Source organism: Fistularia commersonii, chromosome 1 (genome assembly GCF_037954325.1).
Source record: "Fistularia commersonii isolate RoL2024-O1a breed Wild chromosome 1, RoL_Fcom_v1.0, whole genome shotgun sequence".
NCBI classification, from domain to species: Eukaryota; Metazoa; Chordata; class Actinopteri; order Syngnathiformes; family Fistulariidae; genus Fistularia; species Fistularia commersonii.
Window position 1 is genome coordinate 27,182,346 of NC_141284.1, and position 21,270 is coordinate 27,203,615.

Genomic DNA, 21,270 nt, shown 5'->3' on the forward strand with positions numbered 1-21,270 from the left:
AAAAAACGGAGAACCAGGAGGAAACAAACCCACGCAGATACGGGGAAAACATGCAAACTCCACACAGAAAGGGTCCCTAAATATTAGCTTTTTTTAAGTACTCAGCAATTTAGCATCAACACACACACGCACACACACACACACACACATATATACACACAAGAGATGGACATGGTCTGCAGGCTGCAGTTACTTACCTGTCCACAGAGAGGCTGTTTCTTGTCACCATGGCAACAGGCTCAAACAGCTCTGGACTCCTTCAGGGCGAGCTTTTCTGCACAACCTGCAACAAATTAGCAAACGCTGGAATCTAAACTGAGACTTAATTATTTGTAGCTGACAATTTATGGATGGTTTGTGAAAATTACTGGCGATGAATGTTTTACTGTGCAACAACCGTGATTTATACATATAATTACTACATGTAATCATGTGCTTGGAAATAGACATATTGTCATTTCGTATATCGTATATACGTTTTCTTTCCTATATTTTTACATACCTTGATTTTTATTAATTATGATCTTTATGGTTTTTCATTTTATTTGAATTAATCCCTACTTTATTGATTTTTATACAGACTTCTATTTTGATTCTTCCCCACTTGACTACGTGGCAGGTGCTGCTTTCAACAAAAATCAATTTCCCCCGGGGGATCAATAAAGTATTCTGATTCTGATTCTGATTCTGAAAAGGAAAAGTAATTTTACATTTTAAATCGGGCAGTTATGTTTTCCTCTAACCAGAGCGAAAGAGGGTCATTTTGATGCAGAATTAATTTAGGAGACGTCCGGCTATGGAGTGGAAAGTAGTGAGACTGGATCTTAAGCGCACAGTAGCACACAATCACGGCCTTTAAATGCATCAACAACTACTTCACTGTCTCCTTTCTCCAGAGCACTGTCTCATTTTCTACCGCTCTAGATTTTCCTCTACCTGATTTCTGCTCTCACTACAGATCACAATGTCATCCGCAAACATCATGGTCCATGGAGATTCCTGTCCAACGTCATCTGTCAGCCTGTCCATTACCACGGCAAACAAGAAGGGGCTCAGAGCTGATCCCTGATGGCGTTCCACCTCCACCTTGAACTTCTCTGTTACCCCTACAGCACACCGTACCACTGTCTCACAGCGAGCATACATGTCCTGCACCAGATTTACATACTTCTTTGCCACTCCAAACATCCTCATACAGTACCAAAGTTTCTCTCTTGGTGCCCTGTCAGATGGTTTTTCTGGGTCTACAAAAGCGCAATGTGGCTAGCTGGGAGACACAGCTAGCATACATGTCCTGCACCAAATTATCATTCTTCTCTGCCACTTCAGACTTCCTCATACAATACCAAGAGCTCCTCTCTTGGCACCTTGTCATATACCTTTTCTAGGTCTTTGCAGCTCCCTCTGGCCTTCTCTGTACTTCTCTATTAGCATTCTCAAAGCAAATACTGCATCTGTAGTACTCTTTCTGGGCATGAAGCCTACAGGTGAAGAAGAACTGCCTGTCACATACAGTTATACATTGGGCACAACATCAGGGAAATGTGACCACTACATTTAATCCATCATGTACGAACCATGAGTAGCAGGTAAAGAGCAGCACCAGGGGAGGAGTTAAGGGCACAGCATCTTGCGAGACAACATTTCGCCAGGCTAGGAGGAACCAAACCAGGAACGTTCGTTTCCAAGGACAACTTGAGCAAAAGGTTCTTTTGTCAGAAGTGGGATTCGAACCCACGCCTCCAGGGGAGACTGCGACCTGAACGCAGCGCCTTAGACCGCTCGGCCATCCTGACATGTCCAAAAAGTACCCGGCAGCCAAAACGAACTTGGACAGGAAGCTTCCTGTGATCTTCCACAGAAGAGTGATTGACAGCATCCCGACATACTGACCGTTTGGTATGCTGGGTATATAGGAGAGCACTGCTGGGGATAAGATAAGCTTTATTGATCCTCATCGGGTAAATTCTTCTGTCACAGCAGCGTAACAGTTATAATGTCCAAAAAAAAAAGCAAAATAAATATGAATATTAAAATAAATAGAGAAACAGAAGACAGACGAAAGCAAGACATCCACGAATAAATAGCAGCAGCGTCAGCAACAACATCGAGGATAATAACAGACAAAATAAAGGAACAGTAAGGGTGAAAAATACACAATATAACAGAGTGAAAATAGCAATGACAAGAATAATATAAATAAACAAAAAAAGGCAGGATGCGTGCAGGCTGGAACCAAAAGACAGTGGAGTTACCTGCTCCGGCTCAAGCTACCTCAGCGGAGCGGCAAACATTAATCGAGGACAAGTCCGACCCCGGCAACCACTGCTGCCTTTCTTTCACCGCACTCAACCACCACAAACTCCCCACGGAAACCTCCACGCCCTGCACCTCCAGGCTCTTTTTCCCAACATCACTCAAGTGCAATAACTCAGAGTGTATTATTTATTGTCTTTTATTTATATCTGCATGCTCATTCAAGCATGTAGTCAACAAGTGCAAAATACCTCATCTCAGATTGTTCACCAGTGTCTCTGTTTATAAGACGATTCCTGATTGCTCCGGTTGCATTGAACTACTTTTTTTTTAATATCCATGTAATTATCATCTATTTTCCTATTTTTTTTCTTCGCCCGCACATGGAGTTTAATATGTAACTTGCACAAGACTGGAGAGTACAGAATTTTTGATGTTTGCAGATGACATTGTGATCTGTAGCGAGAGCTGGAAAAAGGTTTGTAGAGGTATGCTCTGGAGAGTAGAGGAATGAAGGTTAGGGTATACATGTGCAGATACATATGCAGAATGGAGTACAAAGCTGGTCAGAGGGAGCTGCATTGTGTTTTTGTAGACCTAGAAAAAATGTACGACAGGGTGCCAAGAGAGGAACTCTGATTGTATGAGGAAGTCTGCAATGGCAGAAAAGTATGTTTGACTGGTGCAGGACATGTATGCTCATTGTGAGACAGTAGTAAGGTTTGCTGTAGGGGGAACAGAGAAGTTGAAGGTGGAGGTGGGACTCCATCAGGGATCAGGAAAAGTCTGTCTGATGACACTTTCCTTGTAGAGAAGGTCTGGAAATGACACACAATAGAAAAGAACTTTATTCATCCCGAAGGAAATTCTTTTTGCCGGAAGGCTCCAACATTACATCCATTCACTCGAAACATAATGTCGATTTTACTGCCGTTAAGTTTCATTCTCTGAGAAAGGGGAGGAGTTATAAAGTTTGATGGCCACAGGTAAGAAAGACCTTCTGTGGTCTCGGTCTACGGCTGAAAACGCTCAGGTAGGACTTCAGTCCGGCATGCAAGGGATGAGGGGTGTTGTTCAAGATATCAAGCAGCTTCTTCAGCATCCTCCGCTCAGACACCTCCGCCGACCGGTCCAATTAAGCTCCCTACCCGATGAGCTTATTTAGTCTGTTAGCGTGGTTAGCACACCGCGGCGTGGAAGATGACGCCCGACACGGCCGTGTGATCAAACATCTGCAGCGTGGTTCTGCAGATGTTGAAACACCCGAGTGTTCTGAGAAAGAACAGGTGGCTCTGACCTTTCTTGTATACGACGTCTGTGTTTTCAGTCCAGTCTAGTTTGTTGGCGACACCTTGTACTCGTCCAGGATGTCCACATCCGTCCCACTGGTGGAGACTCGTCTTCATTACGTCGAGCTGCGGGTGTTTCCGTCCACACCACTCCACACACCTCAGCCTCCTGGCCTTCGCTGATAAGATAATACTTCATTTGTCAAAGCAACATGACAATATCAATAAATATAAATATATGAGAAAATTAAAAGAACGTCGACAATAACAGGGATAGGAACAGATCACAGAATAATAGCAGAGGTGAGACAAAAAATAAACAGGATGAGAATGGAATGACGAAAGTAAGGATTAAAAATAAATACAAATAAAACACAACAGAATTACGAGGACAAAAAATGAATAAAGAATAGAATAGATGACAGAATGACAAGGATAAAAAAAAATAGATAACAGAATGACAACAGCAACGATAAAAATAGAAAACAGAATGACAAGGATAAAAATAACAGAATGAAAATAACAAGGATAAAAATAGAAAAGAGAATGTAAACAAGGATAAAAATAGAAAAACAGAATGTCAACAACAAGGATAAAAATAGAAAATAGAATGTAACCAAGGATACAAATCGAAAAACAGAATCAAAACAAGGATAAGAATAGAAAACAGAATGACAACAAGGATAAACATAGAGAAAAGAATGGAAACAATAAGGATAAAAATAGAAAAACAGAATGGAAACAACAAGGATAAAAATAGATTAACAGAATGTTCAACAAGGATAAAAATAACTGAATGAAAACATCAAGGATAAAAATAGAAAAGAGAATAAAAACAAGGATAAAAATAGAAAAACAGAATGTCAACAACAAGGATAAAAATAGAAAACAGAATGAAAATAATGATAAAAATAGAAAACAGAATAGAGACAAGGATACAAATAGAAAAACAGAATATCAACAACACGGAAAAAAATAGAAAACAGAATGACAACAAGGATAAAAATAGAAAAACAGAATGACAACAACAAGGATAAAAATAGAAAAACAGAATAGAAACAAGGATAAAAATAGAAAACAGAATGTCAACAACAAGGATAAAAATAGAAAACAGAATAACAACAAAGATAAAAATAGAAAACAGAATGAAAACAAGGATAAAATTGAAAAACAGAATATCAACAACACGGATAAAAATAGAAAACAGAGTGACAACAGCAAGGATAAAAATAGAAAACAGAATGACAACAAAGATAAAAATAGAAAACAGAGTGACAACAAGGATAAAAATAGAAAACAGAATGGAAACAACAAGGATAGAAATAGAAAAAAAACCAGAATATCAACAAGGATAAAAATAGAAAAATGAATGACAACAAGGATAAAAATAGAAAACAGAATGGAAACATCAAAGATAAAAATAGAAAACAGAATGACAACAACAAGGATAAAAATAGAAAACAGAATGAAAACAGGGATGAAAATAAAAAACAGAATGAAAACAACAAGGATAAAAATAGAAAACAGAATGAAAACAGGGATGAAAATAAAAAGCGGAATGAAAACAAGGATAGAAATAGAGAACAGAATGTCAACAAGCCCTTAGTTTTGCCTTTACTACCTCTATCTTTACCTAACGTTGTATCTCCCTGTCCTGTCTGTCCTCTTCAGTCGTCTCCGTGTCTTTCTCCATCTCCTTCTTCTTTGCTAAGCTCTCTCTGTATTTATACTCCTACACTTCCTCATTCCACCACCAAGCCTCCTCATCTACTCTCCTTCCAGATGACACACCGAGTGTCTCCTATTTGTCTCCTTGATAACACCGGCTGGAGTTTTCCAATCATCTGGAGCCTCCCTGCAACCCAGAGCCTTTCTCAACTGCCCATTGAAAAGAAATAGTCTGCATCATAGCATCTATATTTCTACACAAATGCGATTTGTTTCAAAACCCACCGGCGTGTCTTTGTTTGGACCGATTGAAGCCGAATCAAAGGAAAACCCGTTTGAATTTTTGGCCGGGAATTAGAAAATAAAAGTTGTTTTATTTCATCCCGTCTCGTTCACCGCATGTTTTGTTTTTCTCATTTTCTCTGACCTTTTCACTTATTCATTTGATATCAATATAGTCACTTCTGACTTTTCCCTTCTTGGAAGTTATGATGCTCATAAAATAGGTATTTTGTGCAAAAAAAAAAGAGATATTTTAGCCAAATTGTAATACCTTTGCTTGCTTTTGTAGAGAAATCCTCAGGGAAACTGTGGAAAACAAGAAAAGTCAGTCAGTTGTGAAGACAATGAATAGAGGTTTCAAGCGCTTTTTTTAATTGACAAAGATAGAAAATAAATGCATGAGTAAATAAAAGAAACGGATCAAACATCTGGTAAAGCTGTGTAAACAACTGAAAGCAGCTCAATTAAAACAAGTCGGGAAGGAAAACAAGAACCAGATTGGAGGAGAAGCAAGACATTTCAATAAAACTAAGTAACAAAACTCTGTAAAAGTTTAGGAAATAAAGTCCACATGAGATTGTCCCGCGTGTGGAATTTTGGTTTAGTTTAAAATTTAACTTGAGCTTCATATTTTTAAATCTAATTTTAAAGATTGGACATCATGATAATGACATCTGAACAACCCATCCGCATCAAAATAACCACCTGTTAATAATCTATGTCCTAATAAAGCTGTAGATAAATCATACATATAGGAAAAAAAACCACCTTTTATCATTATTGTTATTTTGTGAAATATTCACACTTTATTTTTTATAAATTTCAATTCACATAAAAGTGTGAGATGCATAAAATATGAAATGTATAAAAAATAAATGTAAAATATATTTTAAAAAATTGTGTAAAAATATAAAAAATCATAACTATCATACAAACAGACACACATTTAGAAAAAAACGCCAATATTTTAGGTTTCTATGTTTGTTTTGCGTATACTTTTATTTTAACAGAGTTTTATTGATGGCAAATGTAACACTCAATTGTCATTTTCATATCAGAATAGATCTGAGATGATGTTAAATTCAACATGAAAGACTCCCCTTTATCATTATTAAATATGTTAGGATATGAAACAGGAAATAGATTATTTCACCTGAAAAGACTCATTTGTGCTTAATTTTTCACAAGAACAAATGAATTCATATTGATCGGAAAATGAAAATCTTAGTCCGAATACAGTAAGAATTCTATTCCTCTCAATTCCAATTCATCTCTTTGCCTCGATTCGTCAATATTTGCAGAAACCCGGTAAATTCTCAGCCGCTGCGTCCGCACGTTGCCATGCGTTTGACAACCTCCAGCTTCATTTTTTTATCCAAACGTTGCTTCTCACCTCGCCGACAATCCCACCTCTTCCTCGCTCCTGTCGCAGGGAGGATTACGTCCTCTTGTTCCAAGCGTTATTTACGAGAGGAGATCATAACCTTGTCGCCTGGATGGATCTCCTCCTCCTCCTCCACAGCAGCAGCGGATATTTGATTTGACCCCAGGTGACAGGACCGGTCTGTTGATAAAAGAAATAAATGAATAAATTTATTATTTTTTTATTATCCTTTTTTTTAATCACCTCTATTATTATTTTTTTTTTTTATTTTATTTTTTTTAGGTTCCTGTTAACCAGGTGGGTCTGGGTGAGGATGGAGAATTAAGTATTTTTATTTAATTTAATTTATTTTTTTTCATCCAGACAAAGTGTTTTCATTTCATTTCAACACCAGCAGCTCCATCAGCATCCACCCGACAGTCTTATCTTCATCTCCTTCAGGCTTTTCCCTTCAGGGGTCGTCACGGCGAATCAACCTTCTCCATCGAAACCTATTTTTCCGGATCCTCCTCCCTCACGCCAACTCAATTCATATCCTCTCTCACGTTAGGATTTATTAGATAGATAAATACGAGTTAAATTGGTTTGACGGGATTTATGTTTCCCCTCCACCTGCGCAGAATATCAATATATCAGTAAAGGACGTTGTGGGACGGAGGTGATCGTATGGAGATGGTGTCAGAGGAGGACAGGCGGAGGTGGGTGCTGCAGATGTTTTAGCCTTAATTCTTCTTTTTCTTCTCCTCCCTTCAGGGGTCGCCACAGCGAATCAACCTTCTCCGTCTCACTCTATTCTCTGAATCTTCCTCTGACACGACAACTGCCTTCATATCCATCCATCTTCTCCTTGGTCTTCCTCTGGACCTCCAATTCCGGCATTCGTCTACCAATATATTCACGACATGACCCAACCATCTCTGACCTTCTCTCCAAAACATCTACAATGAGCTGTTCCTCTGATGGACTCCTTCCTGATCCTCTCCATCCTGGAACAACATCTTCATCTCTGCAACCTCCAGCTCTGCTTCCTGTCTTCTGGTCATTGTCAGTGTTTGTAGATCATCTCACCACCGTCTCCTCCACCTTTCCTTTCATTCTGGCTGATAGTCTTCGATCTCTTCTGACACTTTTCTCAACCCATTCCTGCTTGAACCCATTTCTTTACCTCTTTTCTACCCTTTTCTCCAACGCTCTGGACTGTTGACCCTACGTACTTCAAATCTCCAACTTCTTGATCTCCGCTCCCTGTAGCCTCACCGTTCCACCCGGGTTCCTCTCATTCACACACATACACTCTGTCTTCCTGCAACTAACCTTCATTCCTCTCCTTTCCAGAGCATACCTCCACCTCTTGATATTTTCTTCCCACTGTTCCCTGCTTTCACTACAGATCACAATGTCATCCGCAAACATCATGGTCCATGGAGATTCCTGTCTAACCTCATCTGTCAGCCTGTCCATCACCACTGCAAACAAGAAGGGGCTCAGAGCTGATCCCTGATGGAGTCCCACCTCCACCTTCAACTTCTGTGTTACCCCTACAGCACACCTCACTATTGTCTCACAATGAGCATACATGTCCTGCACCAGTCAAACATACTTTTCTGCCATTGCAGACTTCCTCATACAATCAGAGTTCCTCTCTTGTCACCCTATCGTATGTTTTTTTCTAGGTCTACAAAAACACAATGCAGCTCCCTCTGACCTTCTTTGTACTCCATTCTGCATATGTATCTGCATACGTATACCCTAGCCTTCATTCCTCTTCTTTCCAGCGCATACCTCTGCAAACCTTTTTCCGCCTCTCGCTACAGATCGCAATGTCATGTGCAAACATCATATATTTTTTACGCTTCAATCTTGTGCAAGTTACCTATTAAAGTCCATGTGCAGGCAAAGAAAAAAAATAGATGATAAACACATAGATATACAAAAAAAGTAGTTCAGTTTCAGTAAAGAAAAGGGGGAAACAAAAGTGTACTTTTGGATCAGAAGTGGAGAGACTTAAAAAAAGACTAAATCGGATCATCTGATCATCTACCCGTCCGTCAAACTAACACCTTCAACTCGCTGCTTTCCTTCAGCAGAGGAGGAAAACCCCGTATTTGTCGCATCACCCGCTCGGGTTTGAGCGATTTCCAGCCGTTTCTACACTCGACGCTGGAAAAATCCCTGCCTCCTCACTGACCTGTTGTGACGTTACCCTTGGAGACGGTACCTACCCTTCCCTGGAGCCCGACGTGGACGCCGTTTGATGGTCGGAAGGCTCCGACATCTCAGGATGCGTCAGTCCTCTCGGGTTTGCATGCAGCGTAAAAACACAAGCCGAAGCGTGTAAATGTTAAATCGCTCACGATGCATCAGATACGGGGCGGCAGCTTCTTCCTCTGCATTTCCAGACACCTTGACTTAATCTCCACGGGTCCATTCTTCTCGGATACAGCGCCTGATTGGTTCTTCGCTCGCGGCCTGATTATCCAATAGCGGATCGCCTTTGCGGCCTCCGGCTTGCAACTGCAATTTCTTGAGGGAGAGACAGAGAAAGAAAGAAAGAAATAGAAAGAACTCCGGCTATTGAGTGTTTCTTGAAGCTTTATTTACATGCACCATCTCTGATACAACCAAGAGAGACTGGAATTACAACTGGCAATGTGAAGACGTTTTTGTAGGAGCAGTAGGAACAATGGATGTTGGCAGTGAGTGGGAATAAAAATGCACGTAGAAAGAAAAAAGAAGCAGCTTCAAGTCTTTTGTTTTTCTATTTTTAAGATGAAATGAAGCTACCAAATTGTTTGAGAAGCACCAAAAATTGCACAGAATCACTTTTTAAAAACATTTTTTTTTTAAGTGCTAACGATAATTGGGGGGGTTTGGGGTGGGTGGGGGGGGTCGATGTTCCCCTCAAACCCATGTTGTTTAAGTTCAACATGGTGGACGCTATCGAGTGTAAAGGTGAAGACGGATCAAAAGAAATAAATAAAAATAAAACCCTGTTATACCCGGGAGGGGAAAAACAAACAAACCCGTCAATGTGAGAAAGAGAAAAAAAAAAAAAAAAAAAGAAAATTGTTCTCAGCTTCAGTTGAATCAAGAAGTCGTGATTGAAATAATAATAATAAAAAAAAAAAAAAAAAAATCACTTATATCACTCCTGATGTTCCTACAAAAACTGTGCTGATGTCAATTTATATGCCCTTATAGCACTGGTTCCTAATATTCAAAAACACTGTATATCCTCTTGTTTCCACTTAGTTAAATGCAGAAATATTTTGGCAAATATTTAAAATACTGTGGCCTACTCCTTCTTCTGTTATTTAATGGCTCTTAAGATACAACTGTCGCAGACAGGGTGGAAAACAGTATTTTACCCGGCACCTGCTTTTGCACTGATAACACGAGGCGTCTGCTAGTGCTGCCCCGCCCTGGTACCTCCTTATTTATAGCACCATGAACTCAACTTCAATTTAACAAAAAAAAATAATAATATCGTAGTTAAGTGCTGTGGAGTTTGCTAGTGCGGTTACTTTAACCCCCCACCCCCTCCAAAAAAAAAAAGTCTATGTGCTTGTTAATGTAAATGTTATCTTGCTAAATGCAGTCCTAAACGTTGTACACGGAGCAGTACCTTCAATATTGCAGATAAGTGGACGAGGAATTAGCGAAAAAGGGGTCGTCATATTTTCAAGACTTCAGTAATGCACCTTTAGAAGGGAACAGGTTTTGCAAAAAAATGTCACTAAAATCACAGGGTAAAATTTGAAAATTAAAAAAGAAAAAAAAAAATGATTACATCAAAAAAAAAACAACAAAAAAAAAAAAACACACAATGTAGAGCATTTCACATCTTGATAACAACATTAGCTGTACAGATTGATATTTGGTGCATGACTTGGTGCATCAATGGACCGGGAGAACAACATAAAAAAAAAAAAAATCTTTTCATTTTAAATCTTTGAGTCCATTCAAAAAAAAAAAAAAAAAAAAAAAAAAAAAAAAAAGAACTGAAAAAAAAAAAAAAAATAGTAAGAGCTTGTCAAGTATCCTCCACTGGAACGTAATAATGCAACATTCTCTGCAGCTTTTTCTGTAAACAGGCTGCCGTCAACAACGGGCGGACAGCTGGTTTGGCAAAAATGTCAGTTAAGGTATGAAAGGGGAGAGAAAGCAGGGTGGAAACATAAATCATCATCATGTATCACTTAGTGATATGAGTGATTCCCTGAGACTAACATGAGTTGATGCTCTTTTATATATGAACGAAAAAAGTCCTGCAGGTCCATTCCAGTCAATACTGTCGCTCGCACCAACCGGGCGGAAGATTTTTTATTTTTTTTTTTCTGCACTGTGAAGACACCACTGTGTATCTCAGACACTTAGAGTACAGTACCAAACAGAATCCCTCACGTTAAAAATAATGGGGAAAAATAAGACGACATAAATACACTTTTACACATGTTCTTCCCTCTAGTTGCACAATGCGAGGATTTATGCTTTCCCCGTTTTTTTTTTGTTCGTTTTTTTTTTTGTTTTTTTTTTCCTCACGTCGAGCCGACCTTCTCAGCTCGGGACCCAGCTCTGCGGCGAGGTCTGTTTCGAGCCCGAGAAGCTCCCTGAATTCCTGTTGGCGTTCTGGGCGGAAGTGAGACGGGCGTCAAAGCTCAGATCCAGGCAATCGGCGTCCATCAGCTCGTTGCGGATGATGGAGTCCATTTCACACTCCAGGCTGCCGTTGAATACGTCGAGATCCAGATCGGCCGGGAAGCGGTCCTGGCCGGGCAAACCGGAGCTGAGCTGCATAGAGGTGTTCTTGCTGGGAGACTTCAGGTGCGGCTGCTTGGCGTCGGGGGGGCCGGCGTCGCCGCTCAGCCCGAGGCCTCCGTTGTCGGTCGACAAGCCAGCTTGCCAACCAGGCACTGAAGAGCTTTGGGCCTGGCCCGTGCTGGTCTGGTTCGCCAGCATGTGGTCTTTGCGCAGCAGCATGGCATTACGGCGAGAGTTCTGCAGGGCGATGGCGGTGCTGGCCTGGGACATCAGCGGGTCCGACTGGGTGAGCATGACGTTGCTGTGGCTGTGGGAGTCCAGGCTGAGCAGGTCCTGCAGGGTCTGGTGGTTGCCGAAGTGCGAGACGCAGGAGAAGGTGGTCTGCTTGTTCTCCTGGATGGTCTGCATGGGCGACTGCCGCAGGCTCGTGATGGACGGCGGGCTGAAAAGAGGGTTGGGCCCGTAGCTGCCCGAGGGGCTGCCCAGGCTGCTTCCGGAGCAGCCGAAGGTAAACACTGAGCTCCCCTGACCGTCGGCCCCGTCGTCTTCCTCTCCGGGAGGAGGCTGCTGGGATGCCGTCAGGCTGATATTGTCCAAAAGGTCGTCCATCAGGTTGTCGGAGAGCCCGTCGTTGAGGTTCATGGTGCCCGTCAGGTCCGAGAGGCCCGTGGGTCCGGTGGACGGAGACATGCTGCTGGGGCTGGAGTACAGCATGGGGGAGAGCGGCGAGTCGTCCACCGGCACCTCGTCCAGCTCCAGATTGGCCAGGATGGGCGACAGGCGGCCGCTCACCGTGCTCGCGTTGGAATTGGTCCGGGAGCGGAAGTCCGTCCAGGCGTCCAGCTCGTCGCTGCTGCGGGAGGTGGGACTTCCTGTCCACTTGGAGAGGCTGGAGGAGCTCTCCGAGCTGCCGTCTTGGGCCGCCTGCAGCGAGGCCTTCTTCTTGGTGGCGCGACCCCTGGCGCCCTTGATGTACTTACTGTTGTCCATCGAAACGGCCCGTCGGCGGGGAGCTTTGCCTCCTTTCCCGCCCTCCGGGTTGACCATCCACCAGGAGCTTTTCCCCGTTCCTTCATTCTGCACTTTCACAAAGCGGCTGTGGAGGGACAGGTTGTGTCGGATGGAATTCTGGAAGCCAAGCAAACGAAAACGAAATCACCTTTCAGAAAAAGAAACGTCCGTTGCGTTGCGTCGAAAGCCCGATTAACCCTCGTGCGATCTTAACGTCGTGTTTACTCCCCTTGTCCTACGGGTCCAAAATGACCCATAAGACAATCTTTGTACCCTAGTGGTGTACAGCCCACATGGAAACATAAAGAAAAAAGAAGTATCACTTTTTCCAATTATGGGGTCCCTTTGGGAAAAGTCATAAAATTTCAAGTTGGAAAACGATAGGTTAAGGTGACCCACTACCAGCTAAACATGGTAGTGGGTCACTTTTGACCCACAAGACAACACAAGGATTAAAAACCCGAATCGATAAAATGGAAATAACGAAAATTCCTAGGTGGAGTTTAACCGGGGCGACGATACTACGTATGAAGAAGCGCCATCGAAGGTCACGCTGTCATTCAGGGAGGAACGAATTTTGAAGCCTCCGGCTCAGAAACCCTGGTAATATGGCGCCCGAGGCCTTATTACGTGGCAGAGATTCACATTCTCTGGTTTCAGATTCACAATGGGGTGTTTTTGCAGTCGGTCTAATATGGAATCATGCAATATTTGACGGTTTAGCTGAAATGAAAACCACATCAAAACATGTGGTGTTGCGGTCTGACTTAGTAACTGGTTGAGAAAAACACCAGTCTGTCATCTAAGGAGCTGCTGACAAACACTCACGGATTTCACATACGTATATTTTAACGACACACACACAAATATCTCTATAAATGGTACTATTTTTCTTTGGCTCTGTTTCACAATGTTGTTTTCCACCCAAAGCCCCAAAACACTCACATGGCAAAACACGAGAAATAAGATGCTAGCTGACGTTAGCATTAGCGAGCACTGTTTGGTATTAAAAAACAAGTACACGGTGAGATTGAAAGGAAATCATTTGAATTACAAAGTCCTTTTTTAAGCTAATATGTGCAGTGTGATCCATCACATTTACCCCTGTATTGATGCGACTGAATACATAAACTGCTAAAAGCTCTTATTGTTTGAATGCACCCACAATTTATATAATATATACATGGCTTTTTATGGATGCTCGCTTGGATGGCCTTCAATCTACAAGAGCTGCGTGTGAAACCATCTTCTCCCGTAACCCCAAATCAGTGACGTGCGGTGAGATTCGTGGCTTCATCGCAATCAACTTACAAACATATGAACCCTACACAGTAGCTTATTCGCCATTTGATTGGCAGCACTTAACGGGCACCAGCGCCCCCTAGCGTGAGGCAGGAGAACTGCGTGCCTCACTTAGTGGCTATTTGCAGCCGTTTTATGATCGCTCAGCACAAGAAACTAGTAGCGAACATACAGTTGTTGACAATATACATTGGAAATGTAGATCTTATAGCAAGAGTGTTGAAATATTTTGATAGAGACAGCAATACGGTTTTAGCGCAGAGCATCATTGCGCAATCTACGTTGAGGCTCTACAGTCGGCAGCCTCACCGCACGTATTTGAGGGGTAAAGGTGGAAATCCAGCCATTTTGAGTTAGAAAAAAAATGGCAAAGTTGAATGGAAGAACACCTTTAAAGTGTAAATCACTGATAAATATAACCATTTCATTCTTCTTTCCAAGATTGACAAGTGAGGCACGGCCTGTCCTGCCTCCCCTGACTGCGCGGCACTGCAACTTCACTGTCAATGGGATGGAAAAAAAAAAAAACACCCAAAATATTCAACCAAACCGGAGACGTTTCTGCATTTAAACTCCCACAACCAAGCGTAGGGACCGAATCTAACACCGCAGGGTACAAAGGTACTTTTCGTGGCACCTCGCACTGCGACCTACTTCCCGGCTGCTCGGAAAGGTCTGCAGGATTTCCCTGGAGATGTTCCCGACCGTGTACAAAATTAAACAGCTGGAGCCGACATGAGCTGCCCGCGCTAATCACACTGCAGCAGAGGGAGAAACTCTGCAGTGATCTCGGCGGCCCAGAGGCCAGGCTCGCCGGGAAAGGCTCCAGCATAATTCTCTTAAGCTAGAATTTACTTGAGTAAACGGAGGTCCAGTTTAAAATCCATCTCTCGGAGGATTAATCTAATCAAACACAGAGCGATTCATTCAAACGGCGGCGGGCCGAGGACGCCTGGACGCGCCGAGGACGGATCCCGTGAAAAGCAGACCCGGGAGGAATTTGCTAATTTGGTCCATTTGGTCCAACATCATGGTCCATGGAGATTCCTGTCTAACCTCATCTGTCAGCCTGTCCATCACCACTGCAAACAAGAAGGGGCTCAGAGCTGATCCCTGATGGAGTCCCACCTCCACCTTCAACTTCTCTGTTACCCCTACAGCATACCTCACTATTGTCTCACAATGAGCATACATGTCCTGCACCACTCAAACATACTTTTCTGCCATTGCAGACTTCCTCATACAATCAGAGTTCCTCTCTTGTCACCCTATCGTATGTTTTTTTCTAGGTCTACAAAAACACAATGCAGCTCCCTCTGACCTTCTTTGTACTCCATTCTGCATATGTATCTGCATACGTATACCCTAGCCTTCATTCCTCTTCTTTCCAGCGGCTCCAGCATAATTCTCTTAAGCTAGAATTTACTTGAGTAAACGGAGGTCCAGTTTAAAATCCATCTCTCGGAGGATTAATCTAATCAAACACAGAGCGATTCATTCAAACGGCGGCGGGCCGAGGCCGCCTGGACGCGCCGAGGACGGATCCCGTAAAAAGCAGACCCCGGGAGGAATTTGCTAATTTGCTGAATTTGCTTCGCGACGACCGAGAGATCACGAATGAGCGGCGAGCAGAATGAATGCGGAGAGTCGCTGGAACGACACGCTGCCATCAAACCCCAAGGAAAGCCTTCGCTTCAAGCCAATTATGGGATTAGATCAACCCGCAAACACTTTCATCACTTACAATAACACACATGTGACCGAACCTCGGCTCGCGGGATTTTCTGACGCCTGGACGAAGGATCGGGCGGATTCGGCTCCTCCGTTCTCACGACAGCCGTCGCAGAACTGGAAACGGATCTTTAATACGGACTGGTAATTGGTTTTTAGGGTGTGCGTGCGTTTTTAGATACGGAAAATGCAGGAAGTGTTACAGGAAGAACACATGCTGATTTGGAGCCACATTTAAATGTTGATATACTGAAGAGAATTTCGATAAACTGATGGCACATTATAAAAAGTCACAGATAGCGACGCATCTGTGAGAAGCAGATATGGACTGATAAAGCAATCGGTTCTAGTCGCGCACTTTTTAGCGTTTTTTTTTTTGTTTTTTTTTTACCAGTCGATTTTTTTTACCATTTTATTTTTACCCGTTGATTTTTTTTTACCATTTTTTTTTTTTACCAGTCAATTTTTTTTCAAAGTTTTTTTTTCCGGCCATTTTTTTTTTGACCAGTTGATTTTTTTTTTTACGTTTTTTTTTTCGGCCATTTTTTTTTTTTTACCATTTTTTTTTTTTTGCCTGTCGATTTTTTTTTTACCATTTTTTTTATTCTTCTTAGTCTCATTTTCTGACAAAAACATTACAGAATTTTCCCTCTCAGCCCTTTTTCTTACCGCCCAGTTAGAAACAACATAAAACTAGTCTTCCTTTGATTGCTTTGCAAAGTTATGCGGGCACATCCAGCCGTCTTTTTTTAGTATGGCTCAGCCTCTTAAATCAAATTCCGACCCGATTGTCTGAACCCCTGTAATAAATAAACCAATTTCACGCTTTTTGTTTCTTCACCGCATTGAAGAAGCAACAGTATTTAACGATGCTGTCACGTCTGACCGATACTCGATCCACATAATATGATCAGTATCGACCTCTGGCGATCCAGCGGATCGGTTTCCCCGCAGGTAATCAAGTTATACTCTCTTCCCATCTGATGGATCCGACGGGAGATTCATACGTCCGTGAATTCACAGCCCTAATGTAGTACACGTGTTGAGGGATTAGGTTTTAAGAATTCTGAGAAAGTGACACCTGTCATGCAATTCAGTCCATCACACCTGTAGAAAAACACAAAAACAAAAAAAAAAAAAACTCAGAGTTGCTTTTATTTTGTTCTCGGCAGTCAGAGATCCGGCTCTGGGTGAATCATAAATTCCGGTGTTGCTCCGGGTCACGGCGTTGTGTTCTAAAAAGGTCGACATGACGGCTGCCATAACTTATTTTATCTGTATGAGCGCCGTACATTTTTATTTTGAAATGTTTTCGGTGTACAATATGAATGATTCAAGATAAGCAGTATAGATTATGAATGAATGAATATTTCTATTCCCAGCAAGAACCACCCTGGACATCAGCCGTATTTGGTTGAACGCTGCGACATCATTTAAGCCCGATAATGCTTGACTTTTAACTGAAATCTTTCCCGAACGTCTAAACACAATGTTATTTCATAACAGCTACACGTACGATATTTTTTCATACTCTTGTGCAAACATTATCTTTCACTCGTTACTTAAGACACTTCAAGTGTCTTAAGTAACTAGTTTATTTGTATTTCTGGTCTCTTATTTTTTACTGTTTATACAATTTTTCTACTATTATTTATGATTGTAATATTTTTCTTGTAACTCTGGCACAATCTCCTTCGGGATAAATCAAGTTGTACTTATTCTTAAATTTTGACTTTTTTTTTTTTGTGTTTTTTTCTTTTTTTTTTTTTTTTTGGTTCTAACAACCAATAAACAACCGCCCGATCCAATCAACCGACATGGCCGACTTTACAGATTAGAGATCTGATCGGTTTGCCGTATTTACATTCCCGGCTGGACGCCTGCGTTCAGATGTTGACCTTGAGCGAATGTAGGTCGTGAGGTCAATGTCAGGACGTCTGCGGTCAACCGCTCAAAATTGTCTTTACCGATCGATCGCCGCCACCAGCTTTTAAGTACCTACATCGGGATTTACTCGCTAATATCGCTATCCGATCTAAAGGGTCCGTCTGCATCCTCGCACACACTGAATTACATAACACCGGTGTTGCATCCATTGTGTCAACCTGCCAATTTATCTGGAACACCCACGTGCGGCCGCAGCAGTCAGACACCCTGCGGTAAACACACCCCTATTTCTAAACGCACACGTCGGGTTTTTATAGCGCGGTCAAGCTGGAGTTGCTGATTTATTTTAACGGCGGCTGTAATTTGCGATGCTCTTACAGTTTATACTGAGCAGCGATAATGTTCTGTTTTTATTGAGCAGATACAACAAAAGCTTCCTTCCCTCATAAAAGGGATTTACTGCAGGAGCTTTTGTATTATACTGCATTAGTTTTGTCTGGGTCCGCCTAATAAATTTGCAAGTCTGTACAGTAACAACCGGCCGCGACGTTTAGCGCTCCTGTGTTTGCTTAAAAACGAGACAAAAGGCGACGTGCCGCGTTAGAAGAAGCGAAATCCCACTCGTGCCGCCCAGGTACGTGCAATTTGAGCAATAAACCATTTGTATGTCAGGATCTTTTTCCCGTTTCAGCCGCGAAGGAGGCTCTGACCTCTCGCGAGAAGATCCCGACGAGGATCGACCGCGACCCGGACGACCGAGAACCTCGGTCGACATTGGAAAAGATAAATCGCGAAGAGCAAAGTGACCCCTCCCCTCCTCCCCCCGATCACACAGTGACAGCAGTGCTGCAGCACCCTTTGAGCAAAGCCTCGCTCTGAGCGGGGACTGGAGCTTTGCCAGTTTAGCCAGAGCTCCAAAGAGAAACACTGAGCTTCTCTCACACTGCTACACACTGACCTACATAATTTATAGTCAGCTGATTGATTCTTGCGCCTGTGCCACATGAAAAGACAGTGTGGCGCACATCGGGGGCCGAGTCGCCGGCCGGTCATCCGTCGGTGACGAATAACACAGCTGGACGATTCAAACCGGGGAGGAGGATTTCGGTCCCGGTGTCGAAGCCGGGGGGACAAAGACGTCCCCGGTGCAGATAACCAACCTTAAGCTGATTGCTGAATGTCACACAGCTCCAGAGCATCTCAAACAAAACGCTGATGTCAGCTCTTCTGAAACCCTTTTGCGCTAAGAGACGACGCGCAGAATCCATCTGCGGCCGCTCCGTTGCATACGGCGAGGAAAAAGTGCATCCACACATGAATGAAGTATTATCTATCGCTAATCTGAAGTATTAACTAAGCAGCTGATTCTGTGCAGATTAACGGGGTTATTAGCGCCCGTTTGCGGCCCTGCGCACCGTTTGCGTGACCAAACTCCAACTCCCATTGGTCCGGACAGATATTTTCCTTTTGTTTGTTTTGCAGAAAAGTAGCAGTCATAAATACCGTTATTTTTCTCCCACACGGAAACACGTTGGAATCAGCCTGCAGCCTCACATGCACAGTTGTGCAGGATTACAAACCTATTTCCAGAGGTTTTTTTTTTTTTTTTTCTCTACCCCCTGACACACACGCACACACACACACATGCATTTAAATCCTGCAAAGCTCAAAGCTTTCATCAGACTTGATTCCATGACAGATGAATTGGTTTTCCAGGCCGAACTAATCCTTAAAAATCAAACAGGAGTGGAGCCCCCCCACCCCATCCCACCCCACGGGCTGCTGAGATGTCCGTGGGCTGCAGAGTGAGCATCTCGTCTGTGAAAGTGAAATAACTTGACTCTGCATTTCTTGTTTTTCCAGAACGCAGTTGTTTGTTTTGTTTTTTTTTACTTCAAGGTGCACGCTTTTGTTTTTGCAAAGTGCAACAGCTGCACCTGGACTAGGATTGGGGGGGGGGGGTCTGAGTCCACAGTGCGTGGATGTGGATGCGTGTGCGCGTTTTTCACTCCCTGCGCTTTCAGATAAAAGTAACCTGCGTCGCCCAATGTGTGTGTGTGTGTGCATCCCTGTCCTCCCGTGCTTCTGCACCAGAAACATCTGTGCGCATTGTGTATGTATGTGTGTGTGTGTGTGTGTGCGCGTAGACGTGAGCACACAGCGCTCTTTGTTGTGATGACAGCAGCAAGCGTGCATGTGTGTGTCTGTGTGTGTATATTCATGTGTGTGTGTGTGAGTGTGTCACCGCTCACCTTCCAACCGGCCGAGCTGTTACTGTCGCCTTTGTCTTTGAAATATGGCACGGATCTGACCATCCAGTCGTAGATCTGGGACAAGGTCAGCCTTTTCTCCGGGGAGCTTTCTATGGCCTGCGTGATCAGATCCGCGTACGAATAGTTTCCCCAGGCGTTCCTGCGGGCGGACGACTTCCTCAGCTGCTGGGCGGCGGATCCCGGGGCCGCTGCGGCCGCTGTTGCCGCCGCCGCCGCCACTACAACGGCGGCGGAGACGGGGGTGTGAGCCGAGGACGGCGAGCCATCGGCGGCCTCCGCTCTGCAGGGGCCGCGGCGGAGCTCCGCGGGCGGAGAGGCGAAGCTCCGGGCTGCTTCGGCGGCGGCGGCGGCGGAGGAGGTGCAGCCGACTGCGGCTTCTTCCTCCAGGGCAGCGCCGCTCCCCGCGCTGCCTCCCTCGTCATCCTCCTCCTCCGGGATCACGTCAGTGTCGTTCGTCCCGGGTTTGCCCGCGCCGGACTCCGGCCGGGGCAGCGGCCAAGTGCACGACCGTGGCCGCTTCTGGGGCTCGAAATCCGGGTCGATCTCGACGTTCGGCGGCGTCTCGGTGCCGTCGTGCGGCGGCGGCGGCGGCAGCGGCGGCGCCTCGGCCATGTTAATCTCGATCTCTCGGTTGCTGCACAAAGGGTTGTAAAATCATTCGGGTCGCATTCCATCAATGTGCACAGTCTTCGGGTCCAGCACTGGGAGTAAGGTGTGTGTGTGTGTGTGTGTGTGTGTGTGTGTGTGTGCAAAGGTTCCGGGCTTCTCAGCACGTGTCCGTCGATCCGTCCCCGTCCGAGGCGTCTGTCCGCGGCTCCCCTTCCCCTCCTCCCCCGCCGCCGCCTCCTCCTCCTCGGCCGCCGCCGCCGCCGCTGCGGCCTCCCCGAAAACGGACGCGGAGAAAAGCGTCGGAGGAATCCGAGCGGCGTTCCTTCACAAGCGCCCGCGGATCGGACCGCGATCCTCCGCCGTGCATGCCCCGGAGGAGGAGGGCTGGGGGCGGGATGGAGGGGAGGGGATGGAGGGAGGGGGGGGGGGGGGGGGTTAATGCCAACACATCAGCTTTATCTTTCAGCGCGCAGCTGCCATCTTGACCATTTCCTTCCCTAAATTCTTTATCATCCTTGCAGAAAGCCGCCGGCCGCCTGTGCGGTGCAAAGAGCCGCCAGTCGCCGCCGTTCTCCAGATACCATCGAGGCGTGGATTGTGGTTTTCTCAAGGCGTGTTTTTTCCCCTTTTTTTTCTTCCTCCGTTTGGACCGCGGTGGGCTCGAATCCGCCCTCTCAAGAGCCGAAAAAGGAGCATCTATCCCGGCCGTTCCTGCGCAGCATCTCCGCAGGGGCGCCGGCGCAGTGGAGACGACCTGCTGCCGCTGCTGCAGTCCGAGCAGAACGACACACACACTCACACATGCATACACGCACAC

General features: G+C 44.3%; 1 protein-coding gene, 1 long non-coding RNA gene and 1 other non-coding gene across 4 annotated transcripts; all 3 read right to left on the minus strand.

Moving 5' to 3' along the window:
* Nucleotides 1-1,713: 1,713 nt before the first annotated feature.
* trnal-cag (transfer RNA leucine (anticodon CAG)) lies at nucleotides 1,714-1,796 on the minus strand. Its single transcript has one exon. It is a non-coding gene; the product is annotated as a tRNA-Leu (tRNA).
* A 2-nt stretch (nucleotides 1,797-1,798) lies between these two features.
* LOC147238020 (uncharacterized) lies at nucleotides 1,799-8,173 on the minus strand. 2 transcript variants are annotated; one of them, XR_015107014.1, is made up of 4 exons: nucleotides 6,889-8,173; nucleotides 5,767-5,801; nucleotides 3,554-3,724; nucleotides 1,799-3,074 (listed from the first exon to the last, which is right to left on the minus strand). It is a non-coding gene; the product is annotated as an uncharacterized LOC147238020 (long non-coding RNA). The 2 variants fall into 2 exon arrangements; XR_015107015.1 differs by lacking the exons at nucleotides 5,767-5,801; nucleotides 6,889-8,173 and adding an exon at nucleotides 5,179-5,435.
* Nucleotides 8,174-11,370: 3,197 nt separating this feature from the next.
* Nucleotides 11,371-21,242, minus strand: foxo3a (forkhead box O3A). The gene is made up of 2 exons (XM_086157674.1): nucleotides 19,824-21,242; nucleotides 11,371-12,768 (listed from the first exon to the last, which is right to left on the minus strand). The coding sequence occupies exons 1-2, from the start codon at nucleotides 20,454-20,456 to the stop codon at nucleotides 11,437-11,439; spliced, it is 1,965 nt and encodes a 654-aa protein (XP_086013800.1). The 5' UTR covers nucleotides 20,457-21,242; the 3' UTR covers nucleotides 11,371-11,436.
* Nucleotides 21,243-21,270: the final 28 nt, after the last annotated feature.

Bases quoted from the DNA above. Each gene is read 5' to 3' on its own strand.
- foxo3a (XM_086157674.1), bottom strand. From the start codon at position 20,456: ATGGCCGAGGCGCCGCCGCTGCCGCCGCCGCCGCCGCACGACGGCACC. The intron at 12,769-19,823 runs GTGAGCGGTGAC...CTTGGCTTCCAG, and splicing joins ACAGCTCGGCCGGTTGGAAG to AATTCCATCCGACACAACCT.